At 44.0% G+C, this 24,642-nt stretch overlaps 1 protein-coding gene across 4 annotated transcripts in view; it reads left to right on the forward strand.

The window, feature by feature from the left end:
* The window catches only part of ppp2r5ca (protein phosphatase 2, regulatory subunit B', gamma a), a 71,123-nt gene that overhangs the window by 9,010 nt on the left and 37,471 nt on the right, over window positions 1-24,642 (forward strand). For all 4 annotated transcript variants that reach the window (XM_083632629.1, XM_083632626.1, XM_083632628.1 and 1 more), the window contains exon 2: window positions 22,263-22,462. In XM_083632629.1, coding sequence (XP_083488755.1) covers window positions 22,263-22,462 — 200 coding nt within the window. The remainder of the gene's footprint in view (window positions 1-22,262; window positions 22,463-24,642) is intronic.

A 24,642-nucleotide genomic window follows, 5' to 3' on the forward strand; every position in this document is an offset into this window, starting at 1 on the left:
TCACATCAATATCACAACACTGGTGCTTTTATTTGTTACACAAGGAGCCAGTGGCTATTTTGGGCCTGTACAGAAACTTTCTAACACGCACGCAGACAGACTTACGTCATCATCGCACCAGCGCACGTCTGACTGACACGGCCAAGGTGGGCCGAGGCATGGGAACACATTCCAGTGCGAGTTCAGGTCCCCCACTGCAACGTCCCAGGACCAATGACAAAATGCATTACACCCCCCCCCCCCTTCCCACACACACACACACACACACACACACACACACACACACACACACACACACACACACACACACACACACACACACACACACACACACACACACACACAGGGGCGGCTGTAGCTCAGGAGGTAGAGAGGGTCGTCCATTAATCGCTTTGGATAAAAGAGGTCGGTGGTTCGATTCCCGCCTCCTCCAGTCTGCATGTCGAAGTGTCCTTGGGCAAGGTACTGAACCCCAAATTGCTCCCGGTGGTGTGCCAGCACCCTGCGTGGTAGCCTGCCGCCATCGGTGTGTGAATGGGTGAATGTACCTACTGATTGTAAAGCGCTTTGGATAAAGGCGCTATATAAATGCAGGACATTTACCATATACACACACACACACAAGCCTGATGTTAGAGAAAGACAGCTCAGCGACTTTGGCTTCCAAACATATAGTGAACACGTGTTGGGCAAGTTACTTTCAAAATGTAATATACTACATATTACTAGTTACTTTCATTTGAAAGTAATAAGTTACTTTACAATACCACTGTCTGTGGAGAGGAACTCGGTACTTATTACACTACTTTTGCATTACTTTCACCAAAGCAACAGCAGCAGCAGCTGAATGGCATCGCCGCCCCGGAACCATCCCGAGAAATAATTTTGACCGTCTTGAAGTCAGTGCAAACCGTCCAAAATTCTAATTGTTATCATTTTTCCTTTGTTATTGTCATCTGTAGTGGTTATTTACATAAAAACACACAATTTGATGAGGAAATTATTGGATCTTTATTTAAATATGTGCTTTGATCAAAACAAAATGTAACAAAATGTATAATATTATTGAAATCCTATTGGTAATAAGTTATATTACTGAGTTACTGCTAAAAAGTAATATATTACATTGTAATATGTTACTTTTGTAATGAGTTACCCCCAACACTGGTGAACACTGATCTAATCCTCCTGTTGCTATGGTCCAGTTGTCTCTACCGGTCCGGCTTTAAACTGCTCAACTTCAGTTGCCCAGGAGAAGTGCACTTCATGGACATAACAGGCTCTCTCATTATGTCCACTTTGGAAAACAGCTGTTGCTCACGACTGAATATTTACAAAAATCACATGATTCTCGTCCAAGTTGAAAACGTTTTTTTCCATAATGTGGTTTCCTTTGGCACCAATAGGTGGGTTTTCCATCCACCTGTTTAATGCCGCATTTTCAATTTGCGCATGAAAAAGCCAGAGAGGAAACACTGCAAAATTCAGAAAAGAAAAATCCAAATATCGCAAAACAAGTTTTAAGCGAATTTGTAACCAAACTCCATTCAAAAACATGCAGTTTTTAACGGAGGAAGACAGCGGGATAACAGGCGACTCACATCCAGAATTGACATTTTATTCACTAACTTACAGTAACCACTCCGTGGATTATATATATGCCGAATTGGAGAGTGTTGTCTCTGGTAATACATTTTACGTACCTCTGTATAATCAAGAACCGGTAAGTTAATATGTGATGTTTTTCATAGCGAGACAACGGCACACACGTGTAACGTTAGCAGCTCAGCAGAGGCAGACAGCAGCAAATCCATCAGGATTTCCACCACTTCCAACTGAATATCAGGCTAGAATGTTTTCTCTTTACCTCACATTTATTCAGAGAACGGGGTTAATTCCCCGCATTTGAGGGTTTGACTGTCGCCTGGCAATGTTTTAATCACGTCAATTCATTGCCCCATCCTCTTCACCATTCCTGATATTATGCATAATGGTAGTGGGTAGAAACGTGCAAAATATTCTGAAAATTCGATTAAAGGGATACGCCACTTTTTCGGGAGTTTAGCTCATTTGCCATATCCCCCCCCACATAACCACGGTACACCAGGCCTTTACCGTCACTGTCCCCCCCACATAACCAAGGTACACCAGGCCTTTACCGTCACTGTCCCCCCCACATAACCAAGGTACACCAGGCCTTTACCGTCACTGTCCCCCCCACATAACCAAGGTACACCAGGCCTTTACCGTCACTGTCCGAGCAGTATACAGTGAGCCACAGTCGTGAAGTTAATAAGTATTGCCTTAGAATGGAGGCTATGGTACAGCAGTTCAAAATCACAAAAAAACACACATCTAACACTGCCAAAAAGCTTCGGGTACTCACCACGAGATGAAATATTAATCCAAAATGCAGAGAAATTATATTTTTTTTTAAGGTAAATACATAGCCGGAATTACTTTGTAAACATGGCCGCCAGGCATGCGCGACATAGAGCGCATGCGCTGTGTACACTGGAAGCGGAAGTCACTGGAAGTAACTCGGTGTGGGGATTTCCTCCGAAAATTACGTTTCACGTAACTATGGATTAATATTTCATCTCGTGGTGAGTACCCAAAGCACAAAGAGCTTTTTGGCACTGTTAGATGTGTGTTTTTGGTGATTTTGAATGACATGGTGGCATGGTGTGGCATGGTGTACCTTGGTTATGTGGGGGGGGGGATATGGCAAATGAGCGAAACTCCCGAAAAAGTGGCGTATCCCTTTAAAAGTTGGGATACCTTTGGATGGAAACCCAGCTAATGACACTTGTGTAGAGAATATGACACTTTTTTCAGGCGTCAGATCTCTCATTCTGTCCCACTACTCTTCAAGTAGAATCAGTGTTAGAATGAGAATCACATTTGCTTTGCACACTAGAGGTTTCCAAAGTGGGAGGCGGGCCTCCCCAGGGGGGCTCCAAGCAGTTTCAGGGGAAGTGAAATGAAATGAATGGAAGTGAAAAAATTCGCTGTGAGTTATTATGACATTAGTTATCAAAAGGAGAGCACATAGAATAGCCTACATGTGTGTGATTTGGTCCGGGCCCAAACGGAGAAAACAGACAGACTCCTGGAATTTGGCAATACAAATGGAATAAACTGTATATTGCAGAATTTTCCATGAAATTGATCAAAGTAGGCCTAATGATCCAAATCAAAAGCACACCTAATTATTATTGTCGTAAGTGATTTCATAATTGTAAAATGGGCCTGGAGAAATAATTTTTCTTTTCAATCGGGGGGGCTGTCTGACAGAGCCAAGTCATCAAAACAAGACCAATCCTCCTAATACATCAATTAAAATTTAAATAAATAAAAAAGAATTTGGCTAAACAAAACGGAATTTGGAAAAAATAAAACCGATTTCATATGGCCCTAGATTTGGTGCGAAATATTTCAGAGATACAGTAGTTTTTGGGGGGGGGGGGGGGATTTTACACTTTTTCCCACCTTCCCAGAGTCGGAATCTAAATAAATGCCTCCATCAGACATATTTGGTGTAGTCTGAAGTGTGTCAAACAGCAATATCAGGCTATCCTGACTCAATTGTTGAGTGTCTTATTGGATCAAATAACATAATCATGATCCAGTATATTGGAATTGAGTGGGGAGCTTTGACTGGGGGGAGGCCCACAGTCTCAGACTTTGAAAACCCCCTGGCTTACACCATGTGATCTTCACCTGGAAGGCCGGCATGTGTTTGACTTGGCCTTTGAAGCTCGCTCTCACACGCGTTGTTGTTAACACAGCAGTGTGGGCGCTCGCTCGTAGTGTTTTTGCTGTTGTGACAGTGACATCATAGCCTGGTAGTGACATCATAAGCCTGGTGGTAGTGACATCATAAGCCTGGTAGTGACATCATAGCCTGGCTGTCAAATCTTTATGGAAATGACCAATAATGGCAGCTCACACACATTAGCCTTTCTCCTCTGGAATTCCCGACCTCTCATCAAGATAAATTGGCCGACTTGAAACTGACACTGCATTAGTGTGCGTGTGCGTGTGTGTGTGTGTGTGTGTGTGTGTGTGTGTGCGTGCGTGTGCGTGTGTGTGTGTGCGTGTGTGTGTGTGTGTGTGTGTGTGTGTGCATGTGTGTGTGTGTGTGTGTGTGTGTGTGTGTGTGTGCGTGCGTGTGTCTTAAGCCAAGTCTCCATTATGTCTGAATAGGATATCTCTCCTCTTACCTAGAATCTGCCCATTTGCAAGATTGAAGCAGTGTGTCCTCTACACCATCTTCTGCCATTTGTCGCCTCTTTGTGTTTGTAGTCTGAAATGAGGGCATGTGCGGCTGAGACTAGTTGGACCTATTATTTCCCAAAGAGTGTCTATTATATCAAGTTCTTCCCACAGTGTTTTCCTCCTCATGATCATCGACACTGGGGTTTCTTCCCTTTTTAAATGGGCAGAATACGTTGTAGCAGCCAGGTTTATCTATTTGCTCATACAGCCTCACTCTTAACTGTATCATCATTATTATTAGAGGCCAAATCTATCTGAATAATATGGTTAGAATAAAGTTCATTACAGCGAGAGTTTGAATATGCATTTGAGATTTGTGTGGTGTTTGTCTGTCATGACCAAATGTTTCATTTCTCATCATAAACTGGCTATTATTTGTGTTCTTTCCTCAGCTGAACTCGATCCCGTTGTCATAACTCCTAATTAGTCTCCTGACGTAACTTGATTATCTCTCTTAATTGGTAATGAGCAGCCCACAGGTCATCAGAATAGTTGCCTGAGTCTTTGATGGATCTGGCAGGTAGGTACATCTGATCTGATTTGGCTCCGGCGTCAAGATCCTCAGCATGATCAGACGGCCCGAGGGCCTCAGTGGAAAGCCCACGTTCAAAGCCACGCCCTTTACTGATGTCCTCTCACTAGGGCTGGGGGGGGATTGATTCAGCGTAGTATTGCGATATTTTGTGTGGCAATATGTTGTATCGCAATATTTTATTATATAAATTGTCAATTGCACGCAACATTTATGACCAGTGTTTATGGGAGTGTTGGTCAGTCTGTCTGCTTGACAATCCCATTTTGCTGCACTACAAATGATTGAAGTGAGATGAACAGACTTGATGTTATTAAGTACAACTTTTTTCCTTTTCTCTAGGGACATAAAAAAGATCCAGTTGAAAAAAGCTATTGCAATATTTTTAAAATCGCAATAATATTGTATTGTGATTTAAGTATCGTGATAATGTCGTATCGTGGAGACTCTGAGGATTCCCACCCCTACTTGTTACGGGGTGTAGGAAACACAGCCATCAATGCGCTGACTGGTGTGATTGGCTGAGGTTTGATACCAAAGACCTCCACAGACCTCTTTAAAGTGGCACTAAATATTAGTGTGGACCCCCCCCCCCCCATGTAAGGATGATGCAATAGCCCCCCCCCCATACATATCCTTTAATTGTTGACTGTCTTGATATCTAGATGTTTAGATGACATTTTGTATGGTCAAAATCAATTCTTTGCTGGATATCTGCTCATAGGAGGTGTTTCTGGCTGCAGAGATGTCAAGTCAAGTCAAATGTATTTGTATAGCACATTTCATACACAGATCCAGTTCAAAGTGCGTCACATAAAATGGATGACATAAGAAAAAAGAAAACAAGAAGATAAAATAGACATTTCATAACAGCTTTGTCTTTATACTGTAGTTTGGACGCCAAGCATACCCTCTACTGGTACCTTGCGTCTTCTGTTGCCCGTACATGCCACAGCAATGGGTTTGCATAAAATCAGATAGAGGCAATTCAAAGTGCTTCACATAAGATGGTCGACACAAGAAAATAAGAGAATAAAAGAAAAGGATAAAATAGACATTTAAAAGCATCACAACAGAGTAGTTGCAAAAATAGTTAAAAACGTACAGAGGAATAAAACACATTTTCAATCTGTCAGCAGTTAAAAGCGACGGTAAACATAAAAGTCTTTAGTCTATTTTTAAAAGTAAGTAAAGTTGGGGCAAATATGATGTCTTCAGGCAGATTGTTCCAGCTAGCAGAAGCATAGTTTCTTTCCCAAGATTTAATTTAATCCTAGGGACAGTTAGTAAGCCAGACCCTGCTGACCTGAGAGGTCTAGACGGTTCATAGCGTGGGAGCAATTCATTTACATTTACATTTACATTACGTCATTTGGCAGACGCTTTTATCCAAAGCGACTTACAATAACACATTTTTTGTCAGCAATAGAACAATCAACTATGGAGCACAGTCTGTGACAACTACAACTTCTGAAGGAACAGTGGTACAAGTTTAGGTTAGTGGTACAAGGTTGGTTAGGTTTTTTTTTTTTTTTTTTTTTTTTTTTTTTATATAAGGAAAGAGAGAGACGAAGTTAGATCAAGGAGGGCCCAGATGGAGCCTGAAAAGGTGTGTCTTTAGTCTTTTCCGAAAGATCGGCAGTGATTCAGCAGTCCTGACCGAAGGTGGAAGCTCGTTCCACCATTGAGGTGCCAGGGACGAGAAGAGTCGAGATCGGGATGAGCGACTTTTGAGCCCCCGTAGCGAAGGAGGGGCGAGGCGACCTGCACTGGTGGAGGAGCGAAGGGAGCGGTGAGAGGTTTGGAACCTGACCATGGATTGCAGGTACCGGGGAGCTGACTGGTGTACTGCCCTGTAGGCCAGTACCAGTGTCTTGAATTTGATGCGAGCCAAGATGGGAAGCCAGTGGAGCTCCTGGAAGAGGGGAGTGACGTGAGAGAATTTGGGTTGGTTGAATATCAGACGGGCTGCAGCGTTCTGAATGAGCTGAAGCGGTCGGATGTCGGTGGCAGGTAAGCCGGCCAGAAGCACGTTGCAGTAGTCCAGGCGGGAGGAGACAAGAGACTGGACCAGGAGTTGAGTCGCTTCTCTTGTGAGAAAGGGACGGATTTTGCGGATGTTGTAGAGAGAGAACCTACAGGAGCGCGCTGTAGCAGCTATGTTGGCAGAGCAAGACAGCTGGTTGTCAAGGATCACCCCAAGGTTCTTGGCTGTTTGGGAGGGAAGTACAGTGGTGTTGTCAATGGAGATGGAGAGATCTGTAAGAGGGCAGTCTTTTCCTGGGAGGAAGAGTAGCTCGGTCTTACCAAGGTTGAGCCTGAGGTGGTGGGCAGACATCCAGTCGCCAATGTCTTTGAGGCATGCAGAGATGCGAGCCTCGATTTGCGTGTCAGAGGGGGGGAAGGAAAGGAAAAGCTGGGTGTCATCAGCATAGCAGTGATAAGAAAAGCCATGAGAAGAGATCACATAGGCAAGAGATCTGATATAGAGAAGGAAAAGTAAGGGGCCCAGGACTGAGCCCTGGGGGACACCGGTGGTAAGAGGACAGGATCTGGAGAGGGACCCTCTCCATGAGACCTGGTATGAGCGATTCGAGAGGTAGGAAGCAAACCAGGAGAGTGCAGAGCCTGAAATGCCGAGGTCAGACAGAATGGAAAGAAGGATTTGGTGGTTGACTGTATCGAAGGCAGCAGACAGGTCAAGGAGGACAAGAACAGAAGAGAGGGATGAGGCCTTAGCAGTGTGAAGGGCCTCTGTGACAGCAAGAAGAGCTGTCTCAGTGGAGTGAGAGGCCTTGAAACCGCAATTCAGCGATGTATTTTGGGCCTAGACCGTTAAGTGATTTGTAGACTAATAACAGTATTTTAAAATCTATTCTATGCGACACTGGCAACCAGTGTAAGGACTTAAGAACTAAGTAATATGATCAGCTTTCTTAGTCTTTGTTAGAACTCTAGCGGCAGCATTCTGAATGAGCTGGAGTTGTCTAAGTTATTTTTTGGAGAGACCAGAGAAAAGGCTATTACATTAGTCTAACCTACTGTAGATGAAGGCATGAATTAGTTTTTCTAGATCCTGTCTGGACATGTAGCCCCTAATTTTTGCTATATTTTTAAGATGATAGAAAGCTGATTTTCTAATTGACTTAATGTGGGAGTTGAAATTGAGATCGGAATCAATAATAACGCCAATATTTTTAACTTGATCCTTAGGCTTCAGGGATAGAGACTCAAGGCGTGCAGCGATTTTAAGCCTTTGTTCTTTGGGACCGAAGACAATCACCTCTGTTTTGTCTTTGTTTAGCTGGAGGAAATTCTGGCACATCCAGTTATTTATTTGGTCAATGCACTGACAGAGTGAGTCTAAGGGAGCATATTCACCTGAGGAAAGACTTATATAGAGTTGAGTGTCGTCTGCGTAGTTATGATAGGCTATTTAGTTTTTTTGCATAATTAGGCCTAGAGGGAGCATATAAAGGTTGAATAGAACGGGCCCCATAATGGATCCTTGAGGCACCCCACGTCATACTAGTTGGGTCAGATGTGTAATTGCCAATGGAAACGAAGTACTTCCTGTCTTGGAGATAGGATCTGAACCACTGGAGGACCGTACCCGATAGCCCAACCCAGTTTTCTAGCCTGTCTAATAGTATTGAGTGGTCAACGGTGTCAAACGCAGCGCTAAGATCCAATAGCACTAGGATCGAATGGGAATGTACATCCCAATGTAAAGCTCGGTGTCAGGTGTGATGTGCAGGCAGGTGCATTGTGTGAGCCAGATGAGAGCATGTTGATTTGACGGACCTCCTATCTGCATCATCAGCATTCATGTGTGTTGGATGTTCCGTTAGCTGGGAGCAGGCGCCGCCTGCTTGCTCATTTGCATAAAATACAGCTCCAGGTATTTTATGCAAAATGCCTCCCGAACTCGTATAGGCCTACGACTTTTTAAACGAGCCGTTGTAAACCTAAAAGAAAAGGCAGAGGGGGACGCAGGCACAGCATGGCCTATACTGTAGGCATCAAATGCGATCAGAAGCACATCTCGCTGAGTGATTTTCATATAGGAAGAGAAAGTTTGCCGCAAAACGCTTTTGCTGTCTTCACACTTAAAAGTCGTGAACTCCTGTTTTCGAGACCGGAAGTCATGTGTACACCACATGCTTGGCATTCAAGTGGTCACGTCGTGAGCATGTGCAGTTAGCAAGCGGCTAGCTACCTTAATGCAGGAAAGGCCGAAGGAAAGGCCAAAAAAGATTAGACCATTGGGAATATCAACATGTTGCTCAGACAATATAAAATGACTATGGAAAGCTCGCTGCTAAAATGACAATATATTTACTTTCCATCCACCTCCATGGCCTCCGCCATTTTCTGAAAATGTCACAAGACACATCGCAAGTCGTGAACTCGAAGCACTCCGAAAGTTTCCACTTAACATGTCGTGAATACCACATGGGGGGGGGGGGGCGTTCAAATGGACGTCATGTCATGGTGTCTTTGGGTCATTTATAAACTAAATTAATTCTGTTCGGGGTTTTTTGCCTATTTTTTTTTTTGTACCACTATTTTACATTGAAGTCAATGGCGAGAGGCTTGTGTTTTGCCCCTAAAAGGGGTGGGACTATATTGCCAATCTGCCTACCAGCGTGCAGTTCTGTGGAGCGGGGCGGGGCGATTCAAGATTCAAGATTTTTATTGTCACTCCGTAGTACAAGTATCACGTGTGAAATTCTTGTGCTGTGAACTCCGTTTACAACATAGTACAAATATAACAGGGCATATGAGTGCAAAAACAACAAGAGGCACAACAAGCAATAAGGCAGTAGAGTGATAAGACAAGTCAGAGACAGTGGCATATTCACTGCACATAGGTGCACATGTCATGTGCATACTTTGGACGTACTTAAACATTTTAAATTCGACGTATTTGACGTACAGGTGCACAGGTGCAGGATTTGTGTATTGTGGAGAGGAAGAATGGTAAATGGCCTGCATTTATATAGCGCTTTTATCCAAAGCGCTTTACAATCAGTAGATAGTCTACATTCACCCATTCATACACCAATGGCGGCAGGCTACCACGCAGGGTGCCTGCACACCATCGGGAGCAAGGAGGGTTAAGTGTCTTGCCCAAGGACACAACGACAGCAGCTGGGAGGGAGCGGGGATCGAACCGCCAACCCTTGCGTCATTGGCCGACCCGCTCTACCTCCTGAGCTAAAGCCACGTCCTAAAGGAGGACGTGGTATTCTATCGCCATGAAGTATGTGGCAGAGAGAGATGTTTTAAAGAATGTACTCAGAGAGACTGGAGAGGAAAATATCACCAATAGTAAAAAAAAAAAAAAAAAAAAAAAAAACATTCAGGGGAGAAGTGTTGGATACTCCTTCTGGAGTATTTAATATCAACAAGATGAATGAATAAAATCTGGGGTGGGGGGGGATCGTTATTTCCTCATTATTTAATTATGAATATTGTGTTTATTGTTTAATAGTAAATGATTTGTTGTTATGCGTAAGTACAGAGAGGATAGATTTTAGTCCACACCCCAGATCAGTGGGTGGCGGAATGCACCCGAAAGCTGTTTGCCAACCGCCATTAAAACCAAAAGAAGAAGAAGCTGTGATCGCAGGGACATTTGACACGCCAACCTCACTTCCTTTATTGCCGCAGAGGTTTCGCCACTGCCACGCCCACTTAGGAGACTGGTCAGCCAGTGAAGTTTCATACCATTGACAGACAGCCAATCACTCTGGTACTGTATACTAATGCTGGTACTGTATACTAATAGATTAAGGAGTGAGGATAATACAGTTCATGCTTTGAATTCCTTAGTTTTAGCTATGCAGTGTTCTAAGCAGACCAGATGGCATGCAAGCAGATGATAGAACGCACATCCATAAGAGACTTGACTTGGACTTGAGCTCATAGACTTGAGACTTGACTTGGACTTAGAAAAACAGACTTGTGAGCATCTCTGTCTGGAGTCGGATGCAGCCATGGATGTGTAATGTTATGTGAGGCTGAGCCACAGAGCCAGACAGCCGAGACAGAGGCGTACCTGGTAGTGGGCCTCTTCTCTCTGTGGCTGCTGAAGTGGGCGTACCTTGAAATGCTATTGCAGGGTGCAGACAGATACTCTTGGGTTAACCTATCCCACTATGTAGTCAATAGTATGTCACTGTAGTCATCAATGTAGTATTTTGTTGTATTTGATTCATTTTGCTTTTTATGATGTAGGTAGGTCATGTTGATTATGTGTGGTTATGTATATTGCTATGTGCCGAGACCAAGGACCACAAGGGAAATAAGTCTGTGACTTTTTGTGCTATCCGTGACATTCCTAGGATGCGTGACTTATTTGATGATGTATTGTATCTATCAACTGTCCACTAAACTAAACCGGACATCCCTAGCACCCTTACTTGGTGACTACCTTGACGGCTCTGGTGGACTGAGAGCAGTTAAAGCTGGCCTGTGAGGACAGCTGAGGAGCTGGACTTTTTTCTTTTTTTAACCTTTATTTACAGTGTCACCGCCGGTAACAGCGGTGATGTTGTCATCATGTGTTTATTAACCGTGGCATCCCTAGTCAGTGGCGCAGCACTCGACAAAATAATGTTCTAACTTCTAATATAATAACCACCTCTGTTCTTTACCGAGCAATACAGTATCTAATTCATGTGAAAATGTGACTTCTGACTAGCCGCATCATAGTTGTAATTTTCATGCAACTCCTCAAACTATTTTGTGTAATCAGAAAGAAAAGAACAATATTTTACCTCGACAAGTGCAATCTGGGAATGTAGAGAAGTTGTACTCATCTTTACAAGGTGCCATGTATCAATGTATCAAACGCCATGTAATGTATCAAACGCTGTGTATCAAAATGTATCAAACGCTGTGTATCAAAATGTATCAAACGCCGTGTATCAAAATGTATCAAACGCCATGTATCAAAATGTATCAAACGCTGTGTATCAAAATGTATCAAACGCCATGTATCAAAATGTATCAAACGCCGTGTATCAAAATGTGCTAGAAAGTTCTACACTGGCACTCATCTAACGGAATAATAAGGCAGGATTTTTTTTTTTTTTTTTACATATTTGAAATCAAAATTACACCCAACTGGAGCCAAGGAGTCTTCAGCATGCCACTAACAGTACTCGGTGGTTTCCAATGAGGGAACAGCAATAGCACAGTAGCTAGTAGTAGACCTGCACAATGTGGGGGGAAATGCATTGTAATTTTGAACAAACATTTGAGTTAACAGTTCCCTTATTTCAAGGCTAAGCTGTTCCTGGAGCTCACAGGCATGAGCAAATATGAGCAGTGGAAAATGACACCATATACATACATACAGTATATACATGTATAGGGGGGTACGGTGGTGCAGTGGTAAGCGATGTCGCCTCACAGCTCGAAGGTCCTGGGTTCAATTCCCACCTGGGATGCTGCGAACGCTGAAGGAATGCGTGCCCGTCCGCATGTCCTCGAGTGCCCACCGCCCGGGTGGGGTCGTCTAAAGGGCCTTTCTGTGTGGAGTTTGCATGTTCTCCCCGTGCCTCCCGGGGGTTTCCTTCATATAGGAACCCCCTTCACCAAAACATGCAATATCCTGGTTGCTGATGTGGTTCCTCCTCTGGTCGTTAAGGGCGCCTGTTCGGAGGGAGGGGAACTGGTTGGAATAGCGTGAACCTCCCACGTGCTATGTCCTACCGGTGAAGCTTCCTCTGTCAGGTGAAATGAAGCGGCTGGCTAACTGCCCATGTCTCGGAGGAAGCATGGAGCCAGTTTCGGCTCTCCCCAGATCAGCAGAGGGTGGAGCAACAACCAGGATAAATAAATTAAACTAGCACTAATGGGGGGATAAAAAATAGGGGGGGGGGGGGGGGAATTACACCATATACAAAACCAAGAAATAAATCAACTGTAATACTTCAGACTTAGGGCTGATTAGGGGATTATTTTCATAATCGATTCATCTTTTGATTATTTTCTTGATTAATCGATTAGTTGTTTCGTCTATAAAATGTAAGACAATGGTAGCAAATTACGATCAGTGTTTGTTTCCCAAAGCCCAAGATGAGGCCCTCAAATATCTTGTTTTGTCCACAACTCAAAGATAATATCAGTTTACTGTCATACAGGAGTAAAGAAACCAGAAAATAATATTCACATTTAAGAAGCTGGAATCAGATAATTTTGACCTTTTGTAGGCTACTCAAAACGATTCATCGATTATCAAAATAGTTGTCGATTAATTTTCTGTCGATCGACTAATCGATTAATTGTTGCAGCTCTATTGAGAATATATATGAAACAAATCCGATCCTGTTTCACAAGCTTTGGTGTTGAATCTGAGCTTGGGGTGCACTTTACATTGTACTTTACTTTATTTTACTTTACTTTACTGGGCTGTGACTTGGTGACTGACTTATACACACAATATCCAGCTCTGTGGCATTGGTTGAGGTGTTGAATCTGTTGGTTGTTCCACCTCATGTTGTCCGTTAGTCTACAACTGTCTCACAGTCTGATTCCAAAAGACTGCCAAAGGACGGATGTTGAATTGTCCTTTGGGGTCAACTCGTCCTCAATCACTGTAACATGGTTAGCAGCAGCAACAACAACAACATCCTCCTTACTGCTTTTCATGTCTCCCACTTGGCCTCTCTCCTCCACTCTCTCTCTATCTAGCTTCCTGTGCAGCGTGTGCCACCTAGTGGTGCACAACGTCTCCCACATTTCTCTAGTCTATTCTAACTGTGGGAGTCGCTGGACTTGATCCCTTAGGAAGCTATGAGACCACAGTGTATGCAGCACCCAAAATACTGAGCTATGCTAACTCCATTATGAGGGAATAGCCTGAAGCTAATTCATGTAGCCATAGTACTATACACACAGGTACTCACAGGCATTATAACTGAGCAGTGAGTGAGCACTGGACTTAGGAATGTCACGATACTAGAATGTCTACTTCGATACCGATACCCAGGAAAATATCGATACTCGATACCGTCTTCGATACCACGGGGGGGGGGGGGGGGCATACAAAGTAAACTAAGGCAGATGGATGGACAGACGTACGCTTCTCCATAATCTAGGCCAGATAAAACTCATGAAAAACTTTGCACTTACACAGCACATTACCCCTGCTCTAGTCATCAGCCTATCAGAACACAGCACATTACCTCTAGTCATCAGCCTATCAGAACACAGCACATTACCCCTGCTCTAGTCATCAGCCTATCAGAACACAGCACATTACCTCTAGTCATCAGCCTATCAGAACACAGCACATTACCCCTGCTCTAGTCATCAGCATATCACAACACAGCACATTACACCTGCTCTAGTCATCAGCCTATCAGAACACAGCACATTACCCCTGCTCTAGTCATCAGCCTATCACAACACAGCACATTACCCCTGCTCTAGTCATCAGCCTATCAGAACACAGCACATTACCCCTGCTCTAGTCATCAGCCTATCAGAACACAGGAGATGACCCCTGCTCTAGTCACCAGCCTATCAGAACACAGCCCATTACCCCTGCTCTAGTCATCAGCCTATCAGAACACAGGAGATGACCCCTGCTCTAGTCATCAGCCTATCAGAACACAGCAGATTACCCCTGCTCTAGTCACCAGCCTATCAGAACACAGGAGATGACCCCTGCTCTAGTCATCAGCCTATCAGAACACTTTGAGCTTGTTGAAGCACCAGATACCCACCAATGACAGGGAGGGAGAAATCAGTAGTATATTTGATTTTTGATTAAGAGAAAGCACTGCTGGTAACCATACTGTTGCAAATGAGTAATGTATCCGTTTCAAATTTTTTGTATTGATACTTATCGATACTATCGATACCTGTTGCAAATGAGTATTGTATGCATTGCAAATTTTTTGTATTGATTTTTATCGATACTATCGATGCTTTTGACAACCCTAACTGGACTATATGCCCTCTCCCTTTTGAAGTAAAGACAGAAGCTTTATGTTGAGCAGGTGGTGAAGAGTTCTGTACCTTGAAGACAATTAGCTACAGTGTTTCCCACAGGATTTTGAGAATTTGTGGTGGGGAACCGCAGACCCCCTATGGGGGTGCGGGGTTGCATGCCCCCCCACGAGATTTTTTTAAACATTTTAAAGTAAAATGCATGAATTTGGTGTACTTTGAGAAAGCTTAAGAGCTAAAGTAAAAGGCTAGATCTATGAAGAACATGTCATCATTACTGTGCTGTGGGTTTACAATGACAAACTAAATTTCTCCCTATAGGTCAGGGATACTCAACTTGCTTTGCCACTTTCGGGAAATGATAGAAGGCGAGGGGCCAGTTAATAAACAAACAATATACATTTTTCTGTAGCGGATTGTAGGTTTTTGGGGTGTCAGCCGGAGTTTAGGCTGACAGTGTTGTGCACACCGGATAGTTAGGTTAAGTTAGTTAGGTTAAGTACATACATAAGTGCCTGGGTAGCGAGCAGATGGCGGTAATTGACAATTTAGCAGCTAAATCATAGATTATTGAAAGATATTCCATATTCCAGACTGAAATGCTATAACAGAAGTATTGGCCAGAATGACATGAACATTTATTGGACACTTATTCAGCGGATATCTTGCATGTTGCGTTCAGGTGCACTGTAAAAAAAAAAAAAAAATTTGGTCAACATCTTATTGTGGCGGTCAAAATATTATTGTGGCGGCCCACCACAAATTCCTTTATGTATGGGAAACACTGAGCTATTTTATGTTGACAGGTCAAAAGAAAATCATTGGTTGAAAAGGATTGACAGACGCCAAAAAAGATTAGACTCTAACCAGTTTTGACCACCTCTCTTTCCATAGGGAAACAGTGGCTCAACCAGCATAAACCTATTTTCCTGGTGATCGTGTACTGGCCATAACGGGTTTGCTCAATCAGTAGCATTTAAAATAAAATGAATAAATAAAATCACAGCCTTGTGTACTTTAGATATTGCGTATTCATATCACAATTACATTTATAATCCAATTAATGGTGCAGTCCTAATCTGATAGACATTTTCAAGGTAGCTCAGAGACACATTGCTCCTCAAATGTGACTTGCAAAGAAAGATAACGGACCCAAACTCAAAAGGGGAGAGAAACACAAGCTACATCGAAGTTGTGTCCTATAACTATATAATGATGGTGTCACTATGTGCCGTTACTGTGCCACTTGGACATAATAACAGACACACATCGAGAGTCATGCCAATGGTTATTTCCTCTGCGTGTGTTGTCATGTGTGAAATGTTGACTCTGGCATAGATAGTTTATTTACAAGGCTCTACTCTCGAGCGCTCTGGTTGAAACCAAGGGAAACAGGAAGTCTTTCAAACCACTATGGACAAACATAGCGACAGACTTCTATAGCTGTGTTTCGGTTAGAGGAGTCTCTTTTTTTAGCGTGTGTCTGTGTCCAATGGCAGTGACTATCCAGAACGCTACACTGTGACCGTTCACCTAGTTCCCAAATCCCTCGTCTCCCTCTCAGTTTCCATGCTGTCTTTTCTCCTGCACAGCACACTGCTCTGTTATCATCTGCCTGTGCTCTCAACCTCTTTATCCCATCTATCTACCAGTCTTCTGTTATCATCTGCCTGTGCTCTCAACCTCTTTATCCCATCTATCTACCAGTCTTCTGTTATCATCTGCCTGTGCTCTCAACCTCTATATCTCATCTATCTACCAGTCTTCTGTTATCATCTGTCTGTGCTCTCAACCTCTTTATCCCATCTATCTACCAGTCTTCTGTTATCATCTGCCTGTGCTCTCAACCTCTTTATCCCATCTATCTACCAGTCTTCTGTTATCATCTGTCTGTGCTCTCAACCTCTATATCTCATCTATCTACCAGTCTTCTGTTATCATCTGTCTGTGCTCTCAACCTCTTTATCCCATCTATCTACCAGTCCTCTGTTATCATCTGTCTGTGCTCTCAACCTCTTTATCCCATCTATCTACCAGTCCTCTGTTATCATCTGCCTGTGCTCTCAACCTCTTTATCTCATCTATCTACCAGTCTTCTGTTATCATCTGTCTGTGCTCTCAACCTCTTTATCCCATCTATCTACCAGTCTTCTGTTATCATCTGTCTGTGCTCTCAACCTCTTTATCCCATCTATCTACCAGTCTTCTGTTATCATCTGTCTGTGCTCTCAACCTCTTTATCTCATCTATCTACCAGTCTTCTGTTATCATCTGTATGTGCTCTCAGCCTCTTTATCTCATCTATCTACCAGTCTTCTGTTATCATCTGTCTGTGCTCTCAGCCTCTATATCCCATCTATCTACCAGTCTTCTTCTGTTATCATCTGTCTGTGCTCTCAACCTCTTTATCCCATCTATCTACCAGTCTTCTGTTATCATCTGTCTGTGCTCTCAACCTCACTATCTCATCTATCTACCAGTCTTCTGTTATCATCTGTCTGTGCTCTCAACCTCTTTATCTCATCTATCTACCAGTCTTCTGTTATCATCTGTCTGTGCTCTCAACCTCTTTATCCCATCTATCTACCAGTCTTCTGTTATCATCTGTCTGTGCTCTCAGCCTCTTTATCTCATCTATCTACCAGTCTTCTGTTATCATCTGTCTGTGCTCTCAGCCTCTTTATCTCATCTATCTACCAGTCTTCTGTTATCATCTGTCTGTGCTCTCAACCTCTTTATCTCATCTATCTACCAGTCTTCTGTTATCATCTGTCTGTGCTCTCAGCCTCTTTATCTCATCTATCTACCAGTCTTCTGTTATCATCTGCTCTCAACCTCTTTATCTCATCTATCTACCAGTCTTCTGTTATCATCTGTCTGTGCTCTCAACCTCTTTATCCCATCTATCTACCAGTCCTCTGTTATCATCTGTCTGTGCTCTCAACCTCTTTATCCCATCTATCTACCAGTCCTCTGTTATCATCTGCCTGTGCTCTCAACCTCTTTATCTCATCTATCTACCAGTCTTCTGTTATCATCTGTCTGTGCTCTCAACCTCTTTATCCCATCTATCTACCAGTCCTCTGTTATCATCTGTCTGTGCTCTCAACCTCTTTATCCCATCTATCTACCAGTCTTCTGTTATCATCTGCCTGTGCTCTCAACCTCTTTATCTCATCTATCTACCAGTCTTCTGTTATCATCTGTCTGTGCTCTCAACCTCTATATCTCATCTATCTACCAGTCTTCTGTTATCATCTGCCTGTGCTCTCAACCTCTATATCTCATCTATCTACCAGTCTTCTGTTATCATCTGCCTGTGCTCTCAACCTCTTTATCCCATCTATCTACCAGTCTTCTGTTATCATCTGCCTGTGCTCTCAACCTCTATATCTCATCTATCTACCAGTCTTCTGTTATCATCTGCCTGTGCTCTCAACCTCTATATCTCATCTATCTACCAGTCTTCTGTTATCATCTGCCTGTGCTCTCAACCTCTATATCTCATCTATCTACCAGTCTTCTGTTATCATCTGTCTGTGCTCTCAGCCTCTATATCCCATCTATCTATCAGTCTTCTGTTATCATCTGTCTGTGCTCTCAACCTCTTTATCTCATCTATCTACCAGTCTTCTGTTATCATCTGCCTGTGCTCTCAACCTCACTATCCCATCTATCTACCAGTCTTCTGTTATCATCTGTCTGTGCTCTCAACCTCTTTATCTCATCTATCTACCAGTCTTCTGTTATCATCTGTCTGTGCTCTCAACCTCTATATCTCATCTATCTACCAGTCTTCTGTTATCATCTGCCTGTGCTCTCAACCTCTATATCTCATCTATCTACCAGTCTTCTGTTATCATCTGCCTGTGCTCTCAACCTCTTTATCCCATCTATCTACCAGTCTTCTGTTATCATCTGCCTGTGCTCTCAACCTCTATATCTCATCTATCTACCAGTCTTCTGTTATCATCTGCCTGTGCTCTCAACCTCTATATCTCATCTATCTACCAGTCTTCTGTTATCATCTGCCTGTGCTCTCAACCTCTATATCTCATCTATCTACCAGTCTTCTGTTATCATCTGTCTGTGCTCTCAGCCTCTATATCCCATCTATCTATCAGTCTTCTGTTATCATCTGTCTGTGCTCTCAACCTCTTTATCTCATCTATCTACCAGTCTTCTGTTATCATCTGCCTGTGCTCTCAACCTCACTATCCCATCTATCTACCAGTCTTCTGTTATCATCTGTCTGTGCTCTCAACCTCACTATCTCATCTATCTACCAGTCTTCTGTTATCATCTGTCTGTGCTCTCAACCTCTTTATCTCATCTATCTACCAGTCTTCTGTTATCATCTGTCTGTGCTCTCAACCTCTATATCTCATCTATCTACCAGTCTTCTGTTATCATCTGCCTGTGCTCTCAACCTCTATATCTCATCTATCTACCAGTCTTCTGTTATCATCTGTCTGTGCTCTCAGCCTCTATATCCCATCTATCTATCAGTCTTCTGTTATCATCTGTCTGTGCTCTCAACCTCTTTATCTCATCTATCTACCAGTCTTCTGTTATCATCTGCCTGTGCTCTCAACCTCACTATCCCATCTATCTACCAGTCTTCTGTTATCATCTGTCTGTGCTCTCAACCTCACTATCTCATCTATCTACCAGTCTTTATTACTCATTTTCTGCTTTCCGTCCATCTTATCATCGCTTCATATTTCATATTCTCTCGCATCACATTTTCATTCTTGGCACGGCCTCCTGGTCTCTTGTGTTCCCCCTCCTCCTGGACAGGGTTCCTACGCAGGTCTGGAAAAGTATTGAAAATGAATTTGTTTATTTCCACTTCCAGGTCTTGAATAGTTTGGGAATTTGACCCCAAAAAATGTCTGGGAAAGCATGGAAAATGTTGTGGTTCAGGTCCGATACACGTCATAATGATAGCTTTTATGTTGTTGCAGAGCTACTTTGAGTTGATGTGTTGAATAATGTTCAGATTGGTGGAGGGACGCTCTTATTACCCAGCCGCTGTCAGCAAGCATTATATCAAATACTGATCTAAATCAAATCCAGTCTTGAAATATGGAATTTTAAAATGGAAAGCATCTAGGAACCCTGCCAATCATCTCACATATTCTGATATTTGTCGCTATGAATAACAATCTATTCACCTTATTCACCACGCCCACTTTTTCTCTCTTCCGCCTTAGACACAATTTAACAAAACGTAACTATGAATGAAGTTTGGCAACATTCAGAAGCTACACTGCGGCCAACTTCAGTGACATGTTCATAGCGTTACTGCTGCGAGGAGCCTATGGCTGTACCCAGCCGGGCGGCATTGTTTCAACAGTGTTTTCTCACTGCCAGTACAGTAACTCTAGGGGTTGACCATGGACTGGGTTGACAGATACAAGCTAGTCCGACTGGCCACACAGCCAGCGCTCTCAGTCCTCGCTGCTCGTTAAATATTTCCAAATAGGCGTTATTCTGATAAACTGGTCACATATTTGGAATGTTACATTCTCACCCCAAAAAATATTAATGGTGAACATAGTGATATGACCTAGTTAGCAGGGGCAAGATGTCTATGAGGCCATTTACACCTGGCACTAACATGCGTTTTCTGTGATCAGATTGCAATCGGATAGTGCTCGATCACATTAGCCTGATTTCATTTACACCTGCCGTTAGCATGCGTTTTGGGTGAAGCATGCGTTTTGATCTGATTGCAATCTGATCACGCAAAACGGGTGTCCTCTCAATCCGCATACAGTTGCTAATCTATATGCGGATTGAGAGGACACATTGCATTTACACTTGTGTTCAATGTGGTCACAATGCGTCCCTGACCACCAGGTGTATGATCAGGTGGTTTGGCTGATCAGATTGCAATCTGTTGTGGGTGTATACCACCACACCGTCCTCAATGTGTCCTGGGGGCGGGGGTTTACATCTGTACTTTCAAGTGGTCAAGCACTATCCGATTGCAATCTGATAACAGAAAAGGCATGTTAGTGCCAGGTGTAAATGGCCTCTTTCAGATTTAGATGTCTAAATCCTATAAATCTTCAAAACAAATCAAGGTCTGGGAAAATAAAAATTGTATAGGAACCCTGTTTGGAGTCCTCACCCTTCGAACATGGCTCCATTCCCCTGTGTTCTCAACCCTTTCCCCCACAATCCACCTGACTCTCCTCTGCCTGCTCAGATGTTCTCCTCAGTCCACCTGACTCTCTCTCTCTCCTCTGCCTGCTCAGATGTTCTCCTCAGTCCACCTGACTCTCTCTCTCTCCTCTACCTGCTCAGATGTTCTCCTCAGTCCACCTGACTCTCTCTCTCTCCTCTACCTGCTGAGATGTTCTCCTCAGTCCACCTGACTCTCTCTCTCTCCTCTACCTGCTGAGATGTTCTCCTCAGTCCACCTGACTCTCTCTCTCTCCTCTGCCTGCTGAGATGTTCTCCTCAGTCCACCTGACTCTCTCTCTCTCTCCTCTACCTGCTCAGATGTTCTCCTCAGTCCACCTGACTCTCTCTTTCTCTCCTCTACCTCCTCAGATGTTCTCCTCAGTCCACCTGACTCTCTCTCTCTCCTCTGCCTGCTCAGATGTTCTCCTCAGTCCACCTGACTCTCTCTCTCTCTCTCTCCTCTACCTGCTCAGATGTTCTCCTCAGTCCACCTGACTCTCTCTCTCTCTCCTCTACCTCCTCAGATGTTCTCCTCAGTCCACCTGACTCTCTCTCTCTCCTCTACCTGCTGAGATGTTCTCCTCAGTCCACCTGACTCTCTCTCTCTCCTCTACCTGCTGAGATGTTCTCCTCAGTCCACCTGACTCTCTCTCTCTCCTCTACCTGCTGAGATGTTCTCCTCAGTCCACCTGACTCTCTCTCTCTCCTCTGCCTGCTGAGATGTTCTCCTCAGTCCACCTGACTCTCTCTCTCTCTCCTCTACCTGCTCAGATGTTCTCCTCAGTCCACCTGACTCTCTCTTTCTCTCCTCTACCTCCTCAGATGTTCTCCTCAGTCCACCTGACTCTCTCTCTCTCCTCTGCCTGCTCAGATGTTCTCCTCAGTCCACCTGACTCTCTCTCTCTCTCTCTCCTCTACCTGCTCAGATGTTCTCCTCAGTCCACCTGACTCTCTCTCTCTCTCCTCTACCTCTTCAGATGTTCTCCTCAGTCCACCTGACTCTCTCTCTCTCCTCTGCCTGCTCAGATGTTCTCCTCAGTCCACCTGACTCTCTCTCTCTCTCTCCTCTGCCTGCTCAGATGTTCTCCTCAGTCCACCTGACTCTCTCTCTCTCTCCTCTACCTCCTCAGATGTTCTCCTCAGTCCACCTGACTCTCTCTCTCTCTCCTCTGCCTGCTCAGATGTTCTCCTCAGTCCACCTGACTCTCTCTCTCTCTCTCCTCTGCCTGCTCAGATGTTCTCCTCAGTCCACCTGACTCTCTCTCTCTCTCCTCTACCTGCTCAGATGTGGCCCCGGCGGAGCAGGAGAAGCTGTTCATCCAGAAGCTGCGGCAGTGCTGCGTCCTCTTCGACTTCCTGTCCGACCCGCTGAGCGACCTGAAATGGAAGGAGGTGAAGCGGGCGGCGCTGAGCGAGATGGTGGAGTACATCACCCACAACAGGAACGTCATCACAGAGCCCATCTACCCAGAGGTGGTGCACATGGTCAGTAGAGCTGTAGGGAGCCGATGGTGCGGTCATTAGATACAGTAGGTTTCAAATGGAGTGAAGCTTTAGACCAGGCCTTCCGGCGAGGATGGAAGGCGTTTAACAGCATTGTCACCACTGCAGATTGTCTGTGCACAAGATTGCTTCAGCATTCCTGAACTGATTTGTTTCAATAATTAAGTTGCTATTCCAGTGTAGCAAAATCCTCAGAGGGGAAAAATAAATACATAAAAATCCAAATAATCAATTTCATTTATTATTATTTTTCTTGGAAGAGGTTAAAGTCATAATCCACAACATAATTCATGTAAATAAATGGCCGCTCTGCTGCTCTCTATTGCCCATTTAATATAACACAATAGTGATTCAACGCATATCCTGCTCATTTTATATTTGCCATTATAAACATCCACTGGAAGTGATGCGTTTTGCAATTCCCATATATATATATATATATATATATATATATATATATATATATATATATATATATATATATATAAAATCTCGGTTATCTTGTTTTTATAATTGTGGGAAGCCGAAATTTAGATTAGAATTCGATTACTTGCACAGCCCTGTGATGAGGTTTTCATGTAGAATTTCCCTCGTTGAATTAATGCATAGTCATCTCTGCAGCCTATTCAGGTTTGTAGCACATCATAACCCAAACAGTGGATGTACCTTCCTTGTAGCGCTGCGTCTCAAACAAGGCTCCCAGTGTTTGGCTCGGGCCACCTGCACTGTCCCATGATCTGGCTGGCAGGGAACAGCAGCCCACAGGGGAGTCAGTTGACACTCTGAGACCACAAACACAACACACTTGGATTATTGTGGCACAAAACCCATAAAAACCAATGGCCTGTTGCAAGGTTTAAGTGCCTTTTCATGAACACAGCTAAAAATAAAATCAAACACGTTCAATTGTTTTATGCAGGCACATTATTTTGTGATATGTGGAGCTGGAGTGAGTGATCAAAATCAACCGCACTTAAAAAAAAAAAAACAGTTTAGATCTAAACCTGATACAAGGGCTTGGAGCTGAACAATTTGGCCTTCTCCCTCACCTAAAGTACCGGTACTGCCCTTTATCAACTTCATAAGCAAACGTTAAGCTGCAGACTACAGGGTCCTTTCGTCCTTTCACCCTGCAGGCAGTGCACTCGTGTAGGCTACTTGAGCCTGGGTAGTAGCAGGCCTGCACGATTAATCATCATAAAATCCCCAATCTCGATTCATACCTCTATGCAATCTCATTCCCGAACGACAACGATTCTGCTGCATGTTCAAATCATTAGGGACATCCCTTGTATCACATCAAGCGCTCCTGCGTTTCACCACACGACGGACATGCGCACATGATGCAGCGGACAGAGACGGAAAGGAAAACTCCGGAGAGAGCCATGGTTCCATGTCGCTGTTCCGACCTCTCGCTGTTCCGACCTCCCCTCGCCCAGCCCCCATGCCTAAACCTAACCTCCCCCAGACCCTAACCCAAAACCTAACCTCTCCCACCCCCACGCCTAAACCTAACCTCCCCCAGACCCTAACCCAAAACCTAACCTCTCCCACCCCCCACGCCTAAACCTAACCTCCCCCAGACCCTAACCCAAAACCTAACCTCTCCCACCCCCACGCCTAAACCTAACCTCCCCCAGACCCTAACCCAAAACCTAACCTCTCCCACCCCCACGCCTAAACCTAACCTCCCCCAGACCCTAACCCAAAACCTAACCTCTCCCACCCCCACGCCTAAACCTAACCTCCCCCAGACCCTAACCCAAAATCTAACCTCTCCCACCCCCCACGCCTAAACCTAAGGTCGGCATTGCGGGTGGTCGGCATAGCGGGTGGACAGAGAGAGCCATAAGAGAGGATTGCTCTAAGAGGAAGAGAGATGTGAGTTCAAAGTGTTTGATAAGGATTCATCAAGCATTTGAATTAAGCTATTTTGTCTGTTTTAAAAACAAGCACATATCGAGCTCCATCCAATGCATGCCACACTGACACGGTTATTAATTAAACTGCCTGATCCCACTAACGTTGTCTCGCATAGCCACATAACTCGACACTTCGACTTAGGAGAGAGCCATTCATTTGACCCGGTTGGCTCGTTAACAACCGCACGCTCGTTAACCGCAGCGTCTTTTTTCCCCCTCCTCCCAACCCGCGACCATACG

This window comes from Poromitra crassiceps (genome assembly GCF_964638095.1).
Source record: "Poromitra crassiceps genome assembly, chromosome: 3".
Lineage (NCBI taxonomy): Eukaryota > Metazoa > Chordata > Actinopteri > Beryciformes > Melamphaidae > Poromitra > Poromitra crassiceps.